Raw genomic sequence first — 22155 nt, forward strand, 5'->3', positions numbered from 1 at the left:
GTAAAATGTACTTTTAAGAAAAGGAAATCTAACTTTAATTATCATAGCTCTCAACCTTCCATCTCCCAAATGAGGAACACAGCCTCTCCAAATGGGGAAAATGTGGAACACTTTCAAACAGCTTACTAACAACTTCAACTAGGAAGGTCTTTGAATGGTTACAGTGTGCTACTTTATACTTATAAGGCCTTATGATGAATTAGTATTCTTCATTACTATTTACCACGGATATCAGTTAAAAAATGCCTACCAGAATGTGTGACAGACCCTTTCAATGTAGAACTTTTGAGGAATATGGACTTTTTAAGACCCAAAATGAGAAACGTTCCTCGTAATGAGGTACACTTGAGAGGTAACAAGTATAAGCCACCCCAAATCGCCAGTTTTAAGAGAAACAAAGCAAAATGTTGTATCACAAGCAAGCACGGGACGGTTGAGCGATATATCCAGCATCAAACACTGAACGAACATTTACATCACAAGTACCCACAACAAAAAAACTGAGTCAGAAACAAAAACTTCTGAACAGATAATATTCTGCTTAGAACTCGAGATACGCATTCCATTTGCCACACCAATCATACGCGAATAAAGCTGCAGGCGACTAATTCCATTTAACAAATTGTGACACGCGCTTTCTCTTTTCAACCAATCATATGCGAGCAAAGTTTGCAGAGCAGTTTCCGGAAGAGTTTTGCTGTTTTAAACAAATTACAGGGAGAGTAAAGACGTAGTGGTGTAATATGGCTGGGCTGCTTAGGGGAGCTTTGAGATGGTATAGTGGAGTTGAACACGCGGAAGTATCCACAGACTCTTTGTCTTTAATAGGTGATCGGCTACCCTATTGCCTGGTGCTGGGTGAGCACGCCTGTGGGAAGACATCGTTGTTATTTCTTGCGGCAATATTAGCTGCAGCCGAAGAAGGAAAGCGAGTGTTGTTCATATCACGCAGTCCTATCCAGACTCTTCCTGCCCCCCTTGTAGGGTTGAGGGCACGGTTAGGCCCCCTCAGCTTGAAGGTAGGAATGGACTGTTTGCATAGTGGCAATGTCATATGTGTCGTCTCACTGCGATCAGTATTGTATATCCACTCGTAATCCTGCAGAAATGGTTCTGCCTTGGTATCATGCTACGCCCGCTGAACCAAAAAGTTTTGCACATGAAGTCTGGATTGCATGAGTCCTTTTATTTAGAGATGGCGACTTGATCATAGGTCTTCCATCTCGGAGCGCTACATGTTAGAATATGGAACAAATGGACAAGTTGAATGCTTGCTAAAAGTTATGTCTTTACAACTGCAGAATATTCTAGCTTTGTGCTCACAAAAGATTTATATGGTCCTAAAATAAATTTGGTGGTGGCCGTGGTGGTGCAGTGATTAGCGCTGTCATCGCACAGGAAGAACTTCTCTGGTTTGAGTCTCGGCTGGGGTGTCTTCTGTGTGGAGTCTGCATGTCCTCCCTGTGCTCACATGGTTTTCCTCCCTCATTCCAAAGACATACAGTACAGTAGGTAGATTGGACACTCTAAATTGGCCGTAGGTGATTGTGTGCGCACGAGTGAGTGGTGCGAATGAAGTACAGTGTCATGGCTAGCCACCCGACAGTGTTAACCTTGGCTTAAGATGATTGTCACTGCAGAAGTGACACCCCAATCCCATGTGCAAAATAGGAAAAGGGGTTGAGGATGGATGAACGGAATATATATTTGGTATGACCATAGCTCTCAAATAATCAGGGACATATTTCAACAGAAACAGAGCTAAATTTAGAAATAAAGCAAAAAAGCAGGTCAAGATGGACAAACAAAATCATTGTATTTCCTTACAAAGGAAATACAGTAACAACCCACAGAAATTCTGGGCTGCAGTGAACAACATCCTCCAACCCTGGAAATCCACTACACCACTACAAAACATTGAAGGTTCAGACCCCAATATACCCACAAACTTCAATAACTATTTTACCGCTTCCATAATGAAACTTGTGAATAATATATCACCCACAACCCAACCACAAACCCCAAAATGCCAAACTAACTCCACCCCCTTCTCACTCAAACCAGTACAAATATCTACCATTCAAAAACTCTTAGCAAAACTAAAGCCAACCACTCTCACTGCCGACAACCTGCAAGCCAAATATCTCCAAATCGCATCTAAAGCCATTGCCTATCCCATCTCCCTACTCATTAATAGACCTATTTCTGAATGCACCGTTCCTTCCCTATGGAAAACCTCATATATCATCCCCCTGCCCAAGGGTGGCCCCTCAACTGACCTCTCTAACTACCATCCCATCGCAATCATATCACCCCGAAGATTCTTGACAAGTGTATCCACCACCAACTCCTTACCCACCTACTAACCAACAACCTACTGTCAAAAACCCAACATGGATTTAGACCATCTCATAGCACCGGCACTGCTCTAATTAACTTTTTCAATACCATTAACTCACAGAGGAACCAAGGGAAACTGGTCTCCACCATCTTCCTAGACTTGTCCAAGGCATTCGACACAGTTTCCCACAACAAACTCCTTACCTGCCTGTCCGAACTCAACCTTGACAACCCTACTCTGCACTGGTTCAATAGTTACCTAAGCAACCGATCATGATCTGTCAAATGGGTCAACTCCCTATCCCCCCACTCCCCATCACATGTGGCATCCCTCAAAGCTCAATCCTAGGTTCCCTTCTCTTTAACTTATTTACAGTCTCCACTTAGCAACCACTAAAGCCGATATTGTCCAGTGTGTAGATGATACAACCCTAATCTGCTTGGCACCGAACATCCATCTTCTACAAAGTAAAGCCCAAGACTCTTTCACTGCAATAGAAAACTGGCTAAACAATTACCAACTGATACTAACCCCCCAAAAAAAACACAGTTAATGCTATTTCTTCCAACCAAGCACAATGACCCCTCCTTCACCATTCTCTCAGCCAGTAACACCCTCATCACCCCAGTAGATGAGGCCAAACTCCTAGGTGTCACAATTGATCAACAACTTAAATACAACAAACACATATCCCAAACTATCTCTAAAGTACAGAAGAAGCTAGGATGCCTCTATCATAGCAAACAGTTCCTAACCCTTGAGTCTAGAACTACCATAGCCAGAACTCATCTCCTGTCATCATTACTTTATGCCTCTCTAGTTCTAATCAACATTAATAAAACCGACTTGACCAAACTCTCCATATGCCGCAATAAAATAGCTAGATTCACAGCCAATGCTAAATTGCACTCCCACCACTGTCAATCCCTACTTAAACTACACTGGTTAGAATTTCCAAATTTACTATGCTACCACCAACTCATCATAGTTTGTCAAATTCTTTACCACCCAGACAGAACCCCTGGCCTAGCTGGCATGTTACATTTTCACAACTCCAACAGGACATTACGATCCAGTAACAAATCCCTGATTGAAATCAATACAGGCAAGAACAGCTCTGGGGAAACCTTATTCTCCTATGAGGTCGCAAAAGCGTGGAACACCCTCCCTCCCAACCTCAGGTTAGAAAATTACGCAACCATATTTAAAGACCTCTTTAAATCCTGCCTTAATGCTAACCCTGTTTTGCAACTGCAGTGACCCCACCTGAATCCTCACCCCACTGAAGGCAGATTACCCCCATAGCCTCTGAAGCTCATTTTGCTCTGTCACCTAACTGCATTGAATACTCTGTAAATATTATAAATATGTACCTGCTTCTGATGCTCACGCTACACTTTCACCTATGTGCTTTGTATAGTGCTGTAAATATTGTAAATATGTACTTATGAACACATACTGTACTACTACTGTAAGGTATGTGATCTCCTGACTGTACTATGATTTTCTTTTGCATTTAGCTGTTTTCTGCCTTGTGTTAGCATTCTGCCATTTGTTACCCAACTTCTATTATTGCAATCAACTGTTACTCTTTAATAACCTATGTATTCACATTGTAACTTCTTTGTAGCTTTTCTCCGCAGGACTCCGCTGAAAATGCACACCTACTGTCCAGTCGTATTTATCCTGGTAAAATAAATGTCTAATAATAAATAAATAAAAATAAATAGAATCGGGGACAAACCCAGAAAAAAAATCAGGGACATTTGCAAAATATTAATACTATTAACCTGAGACATTGGCAGAATAAAATAATGTTAATTACTATATATTTTGTGAAATAAAATAAATCTATATCTCTTACTTACTGCCATTATTTGAGTATTATTCACCACCTTTCCTCCAAGAGTCACCAGTTTTCGAAGGGATTAAGAGGGACATAGATAAATTTTAGAGTCAAAATCAGGGACATCCCTGGAAATCAGGGACAGTTGAGAAGTATGGATATGATGTGCTGTTGCATACCTTACAGAATATTACACAACTGTAATTGATAGTGCTCTTGAATTGTAATTCCTTGCATACCTCTCAACCTTTTAGCACAAGAAATCTCAACAAAGCCTAAAATAATGGGGGGGGGGGCAAAGGCCCATAATAGGGTCAGATTTTAAATATTGCTCTTATAAACTTAGAAAGCTGCTGGAATAATAGGATTTGTGTTGGTATTCATTTTTCTAAAGGATATGAAGTCTGAAAATCAAATTTATATCAATATTTAGTGACTTTAAGTGTTTTGCCAGAAAACCACAAATTTTATCAGAAACCGACTAAAATATGAGCCAAAAATCGGAACATTCTGTGAAAATCTGGACAGTTGAGAGGTATTATTTCCTTGAGTATTCTTGATTGATTTTTTTCACCTGAAGTTGTATGGGAGGTAAGTAAATGTCCTGAGGTTTAATTGGCCAGTCTATGATGGGAGTTTTCTTGGGTACAGTCTTATCATTCACCCAGACCGTACAGATACAGCAGGGTACTGGAGGATGCAGGCACACAACTGCTTGCAAAAAATCCCTTTGGCGGGAATTTTATTCTTGATTTTGTTATGGAGGCGTGACAGTCAATCATGCAAGCAGTTGTAGTGCTCCCACTGTATCCAGTAAAGTGACACTTAAACACGATTGCTTAATTATTTTAACTAATGCATTTTCATGCTAATTTTAATAGTCTTCTTTGCTAAATGCATTGTTGGAATAAATTCAGAAAAGTAGGTTGCTGAAAATAAATTTATTTATTTTACATTTGCTTACCGGGAAAGTCAGACTGGGATAAGACCCATTTTCAGTGGCGGCCCTGGGAGAAAAGCTCCACATACAGAGATTATACAATCATCTAATATAATTCCGTGTTGTAGTTTAATTATACTTCAAGGGGCTGGTTGCAGTATTTTTTTAAACCAGATAGAAGTTGTATGGTGAGAGTGATACTGCAGTTATAGAACATAAAAAAATGTAGAGTATCCTAAATGCCAAAGCAGTAGTCCTTATGGATGGAGGGAGGATGAGGAATACTGTGTCTCCACGGAGGGTGGGGGGGTGTCCACTTTCCCTACCCTCCTGATGCTTAAATGGGCTAAATATAAGGTAGCACAAATTCAGAGAAAAATAAAATAGCTGCTTTTACCAGGTATTCTGATTCTCCAGAAATTCTTTTAAGCACAACAGCTTTGATATTGGCATCCAGCCAAATGAAACCTCATCTGTTTGGGTAGAATTTGCACAATCCTTACCCTTATAGAATTTACTGTTGACACCAGTCTTAACAAGGGTACCAAGGTCTTTGTTGTCTTGTTTCGTTATTTATTTATCAGTGGTAGTATTCCAGAATTTCTGCTATGCTTCAGTTCTGTCAAATATAATTTACAGGAGCCACAGATGCAATGTATCAGTTAAAGGCAGCTGGCTAGACTTTTGTATTGGTTTTAATGTTCATCTTGAAAGAGTTCCTAAATGTCTTGCTTTTCATTAAACTTTTATTTTATCTGAAAGGTCAACTGATTTTCATTCTTTGTATCTGTAAATATTTTCATCAATAAATAAAAATTCACATTTGAAAACTAATATAGCAGACCTCCCATACTTTTATAGCCAATATTTGCCATTGTGGACTTTAACATTTTCTTCGGGTTGTAGATGTGTTGTGAGTTAACCTCCCTTCCCCATCCTGTGTTCACTGAGTGGCAGTGTTCCTTTGTAGCAGTTGCTGTTGCAACTGCTAGAATGAAAGTTTCACAGACAGCCATACAGAATGTTCTGCGTAGAGACTTCAGAATTTGGTAATGACCAGAAGTATAGAAAAAGATACTTACATATGAAAGAAACATGATTTACCAGTATTTACATTTCATTATGGATGATAAAACATCATTATAAACTGGAATACTTGCATGACTCCAAACTTACAGACCCAGAGTGTTACCTGGACTTCACTAGGAGTACAAACATATTTCACCTGGTATTCACAAATATGCAATAATTTTGTACCCTCCCAGTATACTGTTCATTCTGATAAGGTTGGACCACAAAGCTGTCTCTTTTATAGTAAAAATCAGTTCTGTGACCCTGGCTAACCCATTAACATTTAGGAAATATTTTAAGGCAATCTTCTATCTACTAAGTGTTAACCTGTAAAAATGTTAAGCTCCCCCCCAACCCCAGAGAACACAGATGCTTATGCAGAATTGTTCAGAGAAAGCCTGTACAATTGTGTCAATAAATGCATAGAGACAGTTGTGTCTACCAGAAATAGGCCCAGAACTAACAAAAAGCAAGCCACCCTGGTGGAATAAAAACATAAACAAGTTGCACAATGAAAGAAAAATATCATAGCCAAGATTAGAAAGTGCTATCCCCCAGCATGACAAAACCACTCTTCTCAATCTAAGAAAACAACTAAGAGCAGATTGTCTACTGAAGCCAAGCATGAGGTAAAGATAGTCTTCCAGACAAAGGACAACTGTAAGGCCTTTGATAATTATGCCTGAAACCTCAAACGCAACACACAGCAATATGCTGACCTGATTGTAGATGGAATCATCTACATGGAGCCAGAAGATCTAGCAAATCTGCTGGCTGACAAATTCATCTCCAGTTTTACTCCCCCTTCCTCCCTGGCCACCACCTAAGAAATACCATCAAACAACCCTCCCAAGTAATACTAGGAAGCAAGTCTTAGATGCACTCTCTAAGGCCAAAAAAACTACATTAAAGGGGCCTGATAATGACCAAGGATGCCTCCTAAACAGCCCGAAACATGATCTATCAGGACCACTAGAATCTCTGTTTAACCATGGCTTCCAGACAGGCTTTGTGCCTTGTGAATGGAGAATTGTAATGGTCATACCTGTACATGTACTCCAGGATCTACAGACACAAGTCTGACTAGTCTCAAATACAAATCCATGCAAAGAGTTATGGAAATGATTAATAAGGACATTGAAAACTTTCAAACACTGTCTCCAACCCACTTTGATTTCATCAAGGTCTGATCACCCCTCCTCAGCCTGGTGGATGTCTTTGACAAGGTTGTTACAAAGGCTATGGATTAGGGCATAACAGTATATGCTGCCTACCTTGACATGGTTAAGGATATAGACACAGACTCTTATGTTATGCACCAGATAGCCAGATGGTTCTTATAGGACTGATGAAGTTAGACCACCACAAATGATTTGTGCCATAGCCACAGCTTAAAACTCAATGACAACAAATGCATAATAGTATGCTTTGGAAAGTCATATACTCCAGAAAATTACCACCTCGATAATGCACTCCTAAGAGTAGAACCAGTATTCAGAGATTTGGGTACGTATGTAAATAGCAACCTGGCTTTCAACCAGCATGTGCCTAAGGTAGTAAGGTAATCATTCTATTCTGTTCAACTTATAAGCAAGGACACGGCATCAAGGTCCAAGGAAGCCACGGTTCCACTGTATTTGACCGTCATCAGGCCCATCATTGAGCACAGCACCACCTTTGGTATGGACCTTACCAGGCACATGCAACAACTGGAATGTCCACAGAGGTTCTTCAAAAAAAGAACATAGGAGTAAACAGCATGTCTTATGCAGTTTGTCTCAAAGCCCTGTCTGTGTACTCTGATTCCTACAGACTGTTGAGAGGCAGTCTATGCCTGACATAAATTGTAAACATGGATCCCACTCTGATGGAACTTCTGCATATCTGCAAAACAAATAGCATCATAATTACTCAATCTAGGGATTTAAACTTTGCTTGCAACATAGATAGGACATGTTGGAGGGGCAGGTATGTGTTTCAGAGAACTCCCTTCCTCTGGAATAAGATTCCAATCCATGTGAAGCAGATCTCTTCCGTAACTCCATTTAAGAGAAACCCGGACCACGGGTTGGGAAAATAGGAATTATGCAACGACCACCCATTAATATTCCAAAACATGCACGCTGATTGCTCAGCTTGCACGTTCTAAATCAGACTTATGCTAATGGAAAAAGATCCGATCGCCCGGACTTTTTCCATTAGTATAAGTCTTTTTTTGTTTTTGTTTTGTTGGACTGCAACAGTGAACGGAATGGTGAACGGGTTTAACATAGCGAGACACATTTTTAAAAGTAACGGAGATCTTCCTTTCTCCTTTACTTCCACACACAGTTCTGATGTACTGTGTAACCATATGCATGACCAGTACATCCGAACTGCCACAGAATACTGGACAGCTGCAGAAGGGCAGCAAGGAGGCATTATACAATGCCATTATTTAAGAAAAGTAAGTATTTTTTTTCTTAAATAATGCCATTGTATAATAGCAATAACCCACTTCTGGGTGTGGGTAATGCTGGATTTACCCACGGTTGTCTTTGGCTACTCGGGCTTCGCCCTCATGACCAACCACACCAACCGTAGGTAAATCCGGCATTACCCACACCCAGGCATGGGTTATTGCTTAAATGCACCCTGGGTCTAGCACCTATGTCTGTTAATGGACACAGGCAACCTGTAACCGTTGCCCTAGTTTACACATACACTTTAAAAAACTGCTATGGCACATAAAGTTGTGGGATACATTTGGGATGCTTGGTTAGGCTTATAAAGGCCCCACTGGTTGTTAGCCTAGTATAAACTGATAACTATCACCAAGACCCCCAAGTGGTCTGCAGCCCACAAAAGCAAAGACTTCATGACAAATCTCCACTGCAAACCACAAAGTTTATTTTCCATACCACAACATGTATGATTCAGTTGAATACAATTTAAAATTAAGTAATACACTTTCTTCCTAGACAACATGACTTCATCAGAACTAAAACATCTTTGCTATTAGAACACACGCGCACGCATGCATATATATATATATATATATATATATATATATATATATATATATACAAAGAAATAATGAAAAGAAGAAATCAAGATTTGACCAATCAGCTGAAATAAAACAAACATTTAAAAAATAGAACTACAAATGTACAGTAACAATAATATATGCAAGTGGAATGCAAGATGATGTATGTACCAATTTCCTAAAAAATATTCTGTTTTAATGTAGCAAATACAAAATGTATATACAAAAAATATATAAGCATTTTGTTTTTATCTACTTATTTAGCAAGATTGTCATGGGACTAATTATTCAAATAAGTTAAAAGCTTCATTGCTTTAAAATGTTAATAGTAAATAATTATATATGCAGTAATCATGTTAGTAATATTCAAAAACATAAAAATCACCATATAGGTATAACAACCATGTAATAAAAATGCTTATTTAAAGACAGTCACTTCCAAATAAACATTAAGTTGTTGAGAGTCATAATTTTGCTGCCCTTAATTTCAAAATTGGAACAATGGAGATAGTTACTAATACCAGAGAGCATGGTAGCATTTAATTTTAATTGCCAATATAATTCTCTATATTCAGTTTAGTTTTCTCCTCATAAGTAATTTGGCAGGTGTAATGATGAATGTTGTTAGTGCATATGCTCCACAAGTTGGGTGTGCTATGGATGAGAAAGAAAAATTTTGGAGTGAGTTGGATCAAGTGGTAGTGAATGTACCCAAGGGTGAGAGACTAGTGATTGGAGCGGACCTCAATGGGCATGTTGGTGAAGTGAACAGAGGGGATGAGGAAGTGATGGGTAGGTATGGTGTTAAGGAGAGGAATGCAGAAGGTCAGATGATTGTGGATTTTGCGAAAAGGATGGACATGGCTGTGGTGAATACGTATTTTAAGAAGAGGGAGTAGCATAGGGTGACAAACAAGAGTGGAGGAAGATGCACTCAGGTGGATTGTATCCTGTGTAGGAGGGTCAGTCTGAATGAGATTGGAGACTTTAAAGTGGTGACAGGGAAAAGTGTAGTTAAGTAGCATAGATTGGTGGTCTGTAGGATGACATTGGTCATCAAGAAGAGGAGAAGTGTGAAAGCAGTGCCAAGGATTAAATGGTGGAAGTTAAAAAAGGGTGATTGTGGGGTGGAGTTCAGGTAAGAGTTAAGACAGGCACTGGGAGGCAGTGAAGAGTTACCGAATATCTGGGAAACTACAGCAGAGCTAGTAAGGGAGACTGCTAAAAAGGTGCTTGGTGTGACATCTGGACAGAGGAAGGAGGACAAGGAGACCTGGTGGTGGAATGAGGAAGTACAGGAGAGTATACAGAGGAAGAGGCTGGCGAAGAAGTGGGATTGCCAAAGAGATGAAGAAAGTAGACATGAGTATAAGGAGATGAGATGCATGGCAAAGAGAGAGGTGGCGAAGGCTAAGGATTAGGCATATGGAGAGTTGTATGAGAGATTGGATACTAAAGAGGGAGAAAAGGACCTGTACCGATTAGCTAGACAGAGGGACAGAGCTGGGAAAGATGTGCAGCAGGTAAGGGTGATAAAGGATAGTGTGGGAAACATAGTCACAAGTGAGGAGAGTGTGTTGAGTAGATGGAAAGAGTACTTTGAAGGGCTGATGAATGAAGAGAATGAGAGAGAAAGAAGGTTGGATGATGTGGGGATAGTGAATCAGGAAGCGAAACAGATTAGCAAGGAGGAAGTAAGGTCAGCTATGAAGAGGATGAAGAATGGAAAGGCTGTTGGCCCAGATTACATACCAGTGGAAGCATAGCGGTGCTTAGGTGAAATGGCAGTGGAATTTTAACCAGATTGTTTAATGAAATTTTGGAAAGTCAGAGGATGCCTGAGGAGTGGAGAAAAATTGTTTTGGTACCTATCTTTAAGAATAAGGGTGATGTGCAGAGCTGCAGTAACTACAGAGGGATAAAATTGATCAGTCACAGCTTGAAGTTATGGGAAAGAGTAGTGGAAGCTAGGTTAAGAAGGGAGGTGATGATTAGTGATCAGCAGTATGGTTTCATGCCAGGAAAGAGCACTACAGATGCAATATTTGCTCTGAGAGTGCTGTTGGAGAAATACAGAGAAGGTCAGAAGGAGTTGCATTGTGTCTTTGTGGACTTAGAGAAAGCATATGACAGGGTGCCTAGAGAGGAGTTGTGGTATTGTATGAGGAAGTCGGGAGTAGCAGAGAAGTATGTAAGTGTGGTACAGGATATGTACGAGGGTAGTGTGACATTGTTGAGGATTGTGGTGGGAGTGACAGATACGTTTAAGGTGAAGGTGGGATTACATCAAGGATCAGCAATGAGCCCTTTCTTATTTGCAGTAGTGATGGACAGGTTGACAGATGAGATCAGACAGGAGGTCCCGTGGACTATGATGCTTGCAGATGACATTGTGATATGTAGTGAGAGTAGGGACCAGGTTGAGGAGAAGATATGCTTTAGAGAGGAGAGGAATGAAGGTCAGCAGGGCTAAAACAGAATATATGTGTGTAAATGTGAGGGAGGGTAGAGGAATGGTGAGGATGCAGGGAGTAGAGTTGGTAAAGGTGGATGAGTTTAAGTACTTGGGATCAACAGTTCAGAGTAATGGTGAATGTGGAAGAGAGGTGAAGAAGAGAGTACAGGCAGGGTGGAATGGGTGGAGAAGAGTGTCAGGAGTGATTTGTGACAGACTGGTACCAGTAAGAGTGAAAGGGAAGGTCTGCAAGAGGGTAGTGAGACCAGCTATGTTATATGGGTTGGAGATGGTGGCATTGACGAAAAGGCAGGAGTCAGAGCTGGATGTGGCAGAGTTAAAGATGTTAAGATTTACACTGGGTGTGACTAGGGTGGACAGGATTAGGAATAAGTATATTAGAGGGTCAGCTCAGGTTGGAGAGTTTGGAGACAAAGCAAGAGAGGCGAGATTGCGTTGATTTGGACATGTGCTGAGGAGGGATGCTGGGTATATTGGGAAAAGGATGCTAAGGATGGAGCTGCCAGGTAAGAAGAAAAGAGGAAGGCCTAAGATAAGGCTTATGGATGTGGTGAGAGAGGATGTGCAGGCGGTTGGTGTGAAAGAGCATGATGCAGAGGACAGGAAGAAATGGAAACAGAAGATACGCTGTGGCGACCCCTAACGGGAACAGCCGAAAGATGATGATAATGATTCAGTTTAATTTTCCATGCCCCCCTCAAGGACTGTGTGGAATGATTTCCAAAATCCCAAATAAGAAAAACATCACAAATGGTGAAATGTTCACATAAAGCAATTTTTATATTATGCTTCTCCATATTCGCCATTAAAGGTGTATTACAGACATCCTTGTGAACCTTTGGGATCACAAATATTGAAGGTATAAAAGGCCTATTATTAGACAAAAAAAAATCAAACAAAGAATTCATAATAATACCTTGTAATTGTCAATCTTCCAAAAATAAATCAGTCTTGCAATACGCAGTATTTATATCATGCCTTGATACTATGCTGTAAATATTTTTGTCATGTAAGATGTCATACATATGTCCTATGTAATCAATAGCATCAAATAATCAAGAACTTGTGAGACTGAGCCAGGTACCCAAGGGATGTAGATATTCTAAGTTCCCAAATGGGTTAAGTATGATTCAGAATTTTATGATGTTGGTTTCTTTATTCAATAAGCAAGGCTTGGAATTATTGTAAGTGATGATTAATCATAATAACTGTGTTATTAGAGGAAGTTGATTATTTAAATAACTTTATTCAGCAAGATTTATTGTTTTTATGCATAAGTTGAACTATGATAGTATTTTTAGCAGTATTGATAGCCAAGTGGAAATTATTAAAACCAGTATGAGAAGTTGGAAAGAGATATTACAGCTCATCAGGGTAACAATGCTTATCAGTCTCCTAAGTTATAAGGTGGGGGCTCAGAAGGCATGCCACAATAAAGATAATTGCAATAACAGTAATTCTGTTTGAGATTGACCATATTCATGGCACCTTTGAATTAGGAAGTGAGGCATGTGGGCATTCCAATAACTATACATCAGGGTATACACCAGGCCCTTAAGAATATCCCCCTCTCTGGAGATGAGAGAAGATAGCCTGCAAGAATGACAATTCTTGGCACAGGTATGCAATCCATTCCAATGGGGTCACTTCAGAGAGACCTCATCTCAACCATTGGGGCAACACGAAGAGGGGGAAGCAAAGAAAATAGAGGAGGAGGATAGTAGTATTGGACCAAATAATACAATATAGATTATGGAGGTATTTTATTAACTCTTGACAACTTTAGTTTTTTTAATTATAGTTCTATACAGATTAATGCAATTAATTTCCATATTTTTAAAAAAAAGGTTTTACTTTCATTGCAATAAAGATATGAATATAGTAAATCTTTTAATGGAATTAAAAATCATTACTAGAAAATTGAACTTAGCCATTTGAGTTGATGGCAAATCTACACCAGTTATAAATGAATGATTTTAATAAGAAGAGTATTTTTAACCCTCCATCTCACCCTCTTGTAGCAGCTTTTGAAAAAGCTTTGGAGATAGTTATTCATAAGCATTTTTAACTCACATGTATAGCAGTATCAGGAACCTTGACTGGGGAAAAACGTTGTTGGATACCCTTATGTCTAACAGAGTTTGTGGTTATGAAACCTAATATAGGAGGAGGAGTGTTTTTATTTGATACTACTGATTACACAGGATACATGTATGATATCTTGCATGACAATATTTACATTGCAGTATCAAGGAAGGAAATAAATATTGCGTGTTGTAAGACCAATTTATTTTTAGAAGATTGCCAGTTACAAGACATTATTACCAATTCTTTGTTTGATTTTTTATTGTCAGATAGGCCTTTCAATACCTTCAATATTTGGTATCCCAAAAGTTCACAAGGATATCTGTAATCCTCCTTTAAGGCCTATACTATCTGCCCAAGGTTCAAAAACATACCCCCTCAGGGTATATATTAATAAGTTTCACACATTTTAAAAGATTTGTGCGACTTTTTCCGACATAATATCCCTAATCTCAGGGTTAGACCATTTGTTTTCCTTACCATAGATGTTGTAGACTTGTTTACATGCATTTCTAAGGACCATGGGTTGGATCCAGTTAATGATGCTTTAATTAATATTCCTTTTTTAGAGAGTAGCCACATTTCTTTTTTAATTTGGAGTTAGTTCTTTCCAATAATTTTTTAATAAAACATTTATCTAATTTCAAAGCAATTTCAGAAAAAAACAGGAAATATGAGAATGATACTGATTATTTTGCTAAAACAGGTACCAGAAATGTGGTAGATGTGGACAACGTAAATATATTTTGGAGGACATGGATGTTCAGTTAAACGGTATTAATAGATATCATTTGGTTTTGAGACATTGCAGTTGCAATAGTAGTGAACCTGTTTATGTTGAGAGATGTAGTACCAGTCCCGCCTTACATTGGAAAGACAAAGAGAATATTGAAAAACATATCTTTGAACACATTTATGATATAGAAAAGCATAATATAAATAATGCTTTATATAAACATTCCAACATTTGTCATAATTTTACATTTTTCTTATTTAGGATTTTGGAAATCATTCCATGTAGTCCTGGGGAGGGGGGGGGGGTGCATTGGAAACTAAAACTGAATATAGAGAACTATATTGACGATTAAAATTAAATACCACCATGCCACCTGGTATTAATAACACTATCTCCGTTTCAGTTTTGAAATTAATGGCAGTAAAATTTTAACTTTGAACAATTAAATTTTCATTTAGAAGTGACTGTCTTTAAATATACATTGCTTTTATTTCATGATTGTTGTACCTATAATGTGATTTTCATGTTTTGAGTATTACTAACATGCATATATAATAATTTACTATTAACATTTTTAACGCAGTAAAGCTTTTTTTTAAACTATTACAGTAATTAGCCCTTTGACATTCCTGTTAAACATTTTGTTTTTTTATCTACTTAATTGGTTATTTTTTTGTATTTTTTGCATCAACATTTTATATCTGCTACATTAAAACAGTATATTTTTAGGAAATAGGTATAGTTGTACATGGTCCTGAATTTTACTTGCATATATTGTTGCTACTGTGCATTTGTATTTCTATTTTTCTTTAAATGTTTGTTAATTTTATTTTAGCTAATTGGGCAAATGCTGATCATTTGTTCTTTTCATTATATTTTTCTTATATATAGGTTCTAATGGCAATGAGGTTTTTCATTCTAATGAAGTTCTGTTCTTTGTTTAGGATGAAAGTGCATTAATTAATTAATTTTAAGTTGTGCTCAACTGAATTGTGCATGTTGTGGTGTGGAAAAATAAACTTTGTGGTTTGCAGTGGGCATTTGTTGTGAAGTGTTTGCTTCTGTGGGCTGTAGACTACCTGGGATTCTCGGTGGTGGTTATTGGTAGCCTAGTATACAGCTATGAATCTTTGAACATATAAAAAGCACTTTATGATAAGAAGAACATGACATTAGTTAGAGTTGTACTTTTGTTCACACCTGTTGCACCTTACTGTCTTAATATTCCTTTGTCTGTTCAGACGTATTTTTTATTGTACTAGGACTCCTACCAACTGCGGTGGTGGTGCTGTGGTAGCATTGTCGCCTCATAGTAAGACGTCCTGTTCGATTCTCAGCTAGAGTGTCTTCTGTGTGGAGACATGCGTGAATGGGCGTATCTTCATTGAAGGTTGTGCGTCAGGGCCGGCAACTCGGCACGTAAAAATCTACTACCAATCATTAGCGGACCGGAGTTCCGCTGTGGCGACCCCTAACCAGGAAAAGCCGAAAGACACAACAACTAGGACTCCTACCAAAGTATATTCATAGTTAACTCTTTATTGTGTTAGTTTACTGTGTGATAACACCATGACATTATCATTAGCATTCAGGATTCATTGTGACATACAAAGATAGGCTCAGAGTTATTCAATTCTAACTTTTCACAAAAAATGCTGATCGAATTGCTGAGGGTTTCTGCTAGCACAACACCTGGACAACTCTGCTGAAAAACATGGGGATAGGGTTATATACTCACCCAACAGGAGTTATATAATAAAACAATTGCAGTCCTTAAAAAATAATGAAAAACAAGAAAGAAATATACTTTAGATTAAAAGCAGTCTTTTGTTGCTCACCGTATCTTCTTAGCATTCTGTAAATTCTCATCAATCTTCAAATATTTTTTCATCACTTTTCAGTCCAGCAAGGTATAGCAATATCTCAGCAGATCTAACATTTTCTGTTATTTACATCAGTAATGGTTTAGTGTTCTTGTGCTGAGACAAGCAAGGTTATCCCAAACTTTGTGTCCTTCCTTTGTCTGTGTGTGTTTTTCTGCTAGGTACTCTAATTTTCTCTCACATCCCACAGACATGCCAAAGGTGAATTAGTGAGTCTCCAAATTGCTTGTAGGTGTGCATGCTCTTTGTGAGTGAGTGTGTGCATCCTGGGGTGGGTTGTCACCTTGTTCAGAAGTTTTGTCTTTGCTTTTGCCGCTGAACGTTAGTATCCTAGCTCTCAAATAATTTAGGGCAAATCCAGAAATAATTAGGGATACTGTTACCTTCAGATACTGACATAATATGAGAATGTGAATTAATATACATTTTTTGAAGTAAAATAGGTCTGTAACACTAATTATTGTCATTATTTATTAAGAGTAATTCACCACCTTATGTCCAAAGTCAGCAATTTTAGAAGGGATTAAGAGGCTTAGAGCTAAAATGGGAGTTACAATCAGGGACAGTTGAAACGTAGGGTTAGATAGACTTTAGTTCCCTGTAGCCATGCACAGGATTAAGCAGGTTGCTGGTGAATGAATAAAAATGCCCAAAACAATACTCCCATCTCCAGTGTTCATTCGTAAAAGTAGCACATTCATTTCCAACTATGTCTAATATATGTATATGACATATTTCCTTAATGAGGAGTCTTTGATCATTTGCATAAACTGCAGTACTAACCCTTTCTCACTGTACTGATATACCTGAAAACTCTTCACCTTGAGCATTGATCTTGAGGGTACAAACTTCATGGCAGCTATCTCGTAACTGAGGCCGTTACCATTTTTGAACAGAACTCGTATTGAAAGATCACTGTTGTGATATAGGGAAATATTGCCAGCCCAGCTATCTGGATTATGTAAATAATTCTATGTCAGTTGTGAATATTGATATGATTTATACAGAACTGTATGTTATGTACTGAGCTAAAGTGTAACCACAGCATGCCCTGCTGACTTAGAACAGAAATGCATGTAAACTATATACCCGTGCAAATGTATGTTTTAACAGTAGAAAGTAGACCATAAATGGGTTAACTTGCAAAGCTTCAGGAAAATAAGTTGAAATTGAACTGCTTTCAGGGGCGGCTTGTGCTATTGGGCTGCAGGACTGCAGCCCCCCCCCCCAGCCATAAAAATAAAAGTAAAACGCGAGTCCCAGAACAGTCTGGATTAGGAAGACAGACTGCATTCAACAGCAGAGATCCCAGAAGTCTATGCAGTTACAACTGCATAGCTGCATAGACTGGAAGGAGATCGGACTGCAGTGTCTGTAGGCTGGGTAAGCAGCTTGCTCTCGCGGGAGTGGAAGGACTGCAGGACAAACTGAGCTCAGTGTGTGTGTGTGTGTGTCTGTGTCTGTGTGTCTGAGATGCCCCAGTTAAATATACCTGGTGGCTAGACTCAAACCTTGTACCTTGGCAACATGTAGCAAGAGCTTGAATTCCCTACCCACTACCACTTGTGAAAATTTTGCCTTATATTTTTGTTCTTGTGAAATTTGTGGTTTTCTGCATTTTGAATAATGACAGGCATTTGAATTTCAGACATCATATTCTTCAGATAGTACATGGTAACACACAACCTTTTATTCTAGCAATGTTTATAAGATCAATATTTGAAATTTGTCCCTAATTTTGGGGCTGTATTCCCCCATTATTGGCTTTGCCCAGGTTTTTTTTGTGCTAGGAGGTTGAGAGCTATGGTGAGAACTGAATTCGCTGAATATGTTTGGAAGCTGTATTTCCCCATTATTGGCTTTGTCTAGGTGTTTTATGCTAAGTGGTTGAGAGCTATGGTGAGAACTGAATTCACTAAATGATAGCAATTTAAGCTTCAGTCTACATGTCTTTCAAGAAACAGCTGATTTGACATAGTGGTATGTTGCTCTGATTGTAGTGCACAGGGTCCAGGGGCCAAGACTTGGCAGTGAAATGCATGGTGGTAACACTACATTTTATTCTAGCAACTTTCCAAGATTATACAAGCAATGTTTAAAATGTGTCCCAAGTTTTTCAGCTTTTGCCTCCCCCCAATAAATTTTGGCGTTTTCCAGATTTCTTGTGCTTCAAAGTTGAGAGATACAGTTGAGTGTCGAGTGGATTTTACAAGGAGCTGAGAGCTTGAAGAGAAGTTTAATGCTGCTTATGCTAAGTCTGCTTGTATTGTTAATAGCAAAACAGGTAGTGTACTTACTTTTGATGCAGAAGGCTGTGGGTTCTACTCCCACAGTATATAGATGCATTGCTGACACTGTACTCTGTTATACTTTAAAAGAGGGTGGATGCTGCAGTCCTGAGAATGTCCTCTTTGGTGGAGATACCTAGTAATGATGAACCTGTTATCAGTTTGCCATCCATTCTCTATTGCAATATTACTAGCTTATCATTTTTTTTATTGTAACATAAGCAATTTATTCCTCAACAGCAACCGGCACTTTATTTGTAGACGAAACAATGAAATATAAAGTTGTTTGCTAGCAGCAATCTCTTCATTAGTTACAGGTCTCTTTGATGTGTAATTATTTAGATGACTTTTACTTCTGCAGAGATTGTGCATATTTACTGATACTGGTGGATTGTAGAAGTTTGAGTAGACTTTCCTGATGGAAATGTTCTGAACTGGGCAATTTTGTCATTATTAGCGGATGCATTTTGTGTCATTGTTTACTGGAAAAATGTTCAAAACAAATTTAAAATGTCCTCTAACAGCTGTACTGTATTATACGAGGAATATAATTTAATACAATCAGGAAGGTGTATCAAAGAACACATGTATGTTTCCTGTGCAAGGGGCCTATGATTTGAAAACAGCCCAAAGTTAATCTTTATCTGCCACTGGCAGATGTATTTTCTTTGAATGTGGGTTCCAATGCTGTTACAATGAATGTGAGGTTCAAGGGCAGAGAAAGTGAAATCCAAATCATTGTAGAAGTAAAGCAGTATGCACATTACAGTGGTTACGGTAAATGTGGTGAAATAGCCAAGTAATCGGACATTGGAATAGCTGCAGGGGGGATGACCCATTCAACCATGATTTTGTGAGGGGGCAATCTCAGACAGCCGCAGCTGAACTATACCTCTTAACTGTCCAGATTTTTGCAGAATAATAGATTTTTGCTTCTTATTTTTGGTTTGTTCCTCATAAAATGTGTGGTTTTCTGGCAAATCATTTAGGAATGAAGTCACTAAATAATGACAAGACATTGAGTTTCAGACTTCATACTCTTCAGAAAAATGCATGCTAAAGCAAGACCTGTTGTTATGTCAACTAAGTTTATACAAGAGCAATTTTTAGTACTATTTGTATGTTCCCCAATATATTTGGCCTTATCCAGATTTTCTGCATTAAGAGGATGAGTCAACCTGTCTTTGTGGCTGATATTTGTGAGACATATTTGAGCTCCTTACAGTACTTGCATATCTATTTGGTGACACTGTACAGGCCATTCCTAAATAGCGTTGAATGTATTGGTCAGACTACCATCTGGATTAATAACAACATTACAAAGTAGGATTGGACACCCTTTGTTAAGGGCCTTAAAAGTAGCTGATAAGAGTGGTTGGTGGCAATGGAAACTACCTTGTAGTCTGGGTAGAAGGGGGCATAGCTAGTAAACCCGTGCCAGCCTTTTCCCGGAGTGTGCATGTGTTTGTATCTAAATCAGACCTGAAAGTGTGTGTCAGCTACTTGGCAGGGACACGAAGCACTGCTTGGACAGAGAAGGTTCTGGAGGTTTTGGCTTGGCTACTCAGCTGAGATCTCAAGCCTATAGCTGTGCCACTGGGAAGTCTTATTGGGGATCTGGAGAAAAAAGGGATAAACCAGCCCCAGACTGACTGTGGTCTCTGTGAGCTGTTAAGGGAAATTACACTTTACTGTGTGTGTGTACTTGTCATCCCCCCAGTGTGTACATCCCCTAGCTGTTGCTAGTGGTGAGGATTGAGGCTTCTTGATTACTGGGCCAGTGAAGGGGCATCGCATATTAATTGGTAGGCAGAGGTGGGATATCTGCAGCACATATTAATTGGTTTACAGTGGTGGGATAGCCACATCCCATATTAACTGGCTTGTAGTGGTGTGGATATTGAATTCCTGTAGCCTGTAAGCAGTGGTCACTAAGAAAGGTGTTTGTACTCTCAGCCACACAGTGAACATTCAGAGTTTCACATCACAATTGTTTTATATATTTTTTTGTTAGCTTAGTTAATGAGGGAGAGCAGGCAAGCATGTCAGCAGATGAGTATGGCAAGCTGACAAATAGCCTTTTGGCTGAGATGTGCCAGGCTAAAGGACCAGTGCAAGCCTACCTGACTAAGGCAGAAATAATTGTAGCTTTGGGCACAGTTGCATCGCAGACCAGCGATCAGGAGGACAACCAGGGAGGCCTAGGAGATGTACAGCTCTCAGAAATTGGACAGCTCAACCTTTCCACAAAGGACTTAAAAATCCATCTGGATTTAGAGACTTGAGCTGGAGGGCAAGTGTTTGGAAATAGAAGCAACAGAGAGACTAAGATGAGTATGGCAAGCTGACAAAAGAGCCAGTTGGCTGAGATGTGCCAGGCTAAAGGACAGGTGCAAGCCTACCTGACTAAGGCAGAAATAATTGCACCTTTTGGCACAGCTGCATCGCAGACCAGCAATCAGGAGGACAACCAGGCAGGCCTAGGAGATGTACAGCTCTCAGAAATTGGACAGCTCAACCTTTCCACAAAGGATGTAAAAATCCATCTGGATTTAGAGACTTGAGCTGTAGGGCAAGTGTTTGGAAATAGAAGCAGCAGAGAGACTGAGATGTCTAGAGGCTGAGGAAAATGAGAAACTGAGACGTCTAGAGGCTGAGGAAAATGAGAAAATGCGACGTCTAAAGGCTGAGGAGAATGAGAGGCAGAGGCAACATGAAAACAGATGCTGACTCTTCACCAGAGTCATGGAGGTAATGGGGAAGGGAGTAAGCGAACCCCAGAAGCAACAAAGGGGGGGTAATTTTGATAGATTCATTCATATGTTTGAAAAGGTATGTAAACAGTATAATGTTGACCAAGGGCTCTGGGTGCTGTTACTTGCAGTTATGGTAAAGCTGTAACTGCTGTTTCTAAATTGTCTGATACTGATTGCTTAAATTAAAATATTGTAAAGAACTGTCTTTTAGAATACTTTAACACCTGAAGCTTATAGGGAAAAGTTTTGTGAGCTTAGACGCAAGGCAGATGAAAGTGTGTATGAATATATTGCTGAACTAAGCACTTATTTCCATAGGTGGGCGTGTAGATGTCATGTCACCACTTTTGAAGGGCTTGTAGACCTTTTGGTGAGGGAAGAAGCCCTTAGCACTTTGCCTGAGGACATGAGAATCTAGTTAGCTGATGGACAATGTAGTACTGCAGATAAGGTGGGGAAGAAGGTAGGCCTATACCTAGCAAGCAGGGCATCACTGCATAGTAAAGGGACACCCAGTGCTGCTCATGTGTGTAAGGGAACCTATGGTGTATCAGCCGAGACTGCCCCAACAGAGTTCCTCAGTAGCAGGGGAAGCCACTAGTCCAGGAACACAACCAGGACCAAAGGTTAAATGTTTTAAATGCTACCAGTGGGGCCATGTGGCATATAGATGTCCGTGGAGGCAAGGTGGGGAACAAAAGGTGGGAC

General features: G+C 39.3%; 1 protein-coding gene across 2 annotated transcripts in view; it reads left to right on the plus strand.

Moving 5' to 3' along the window:
- The first annotated feature begins 669 nt into the window (after window positions 1-669).
- SWSAP1 (SWIM-type zinc finger 7 associated protein 1) overlaps window positions 670-22155 on the plus strand; it is a 218715-nt gene continuing 197229 nt past the window's right edge. For both annotated transcript variants that reach the window (XM_044084613.1, XM_044084614.1), the window contains exon 1: window positions 670-1019. In XM_044084613.1, the coding sequence (XP_043940548.1) occupies window positions 744-1019 (276 nt within the window). In that variant the 5' untranslated portion in view covers window positions 670-743. The remainder of the gene's footprint in view (window positions 1020-22155) is intronic.

This window comes from Protopterus annectens, chromosome 9.part0 (genome assembly GCF_019279795.1).
Source record: "Protopterus annectens isolate FY-2018-M chromosome 9.part0, PAN1.0, whole genome shotgun sequence".
Classification (NCBI taxonomy): Eukaryota; Metazoa; Chordata; order Ceratodontiformes; family Protopteridae; genus Protopterus; species Protopterus annectens.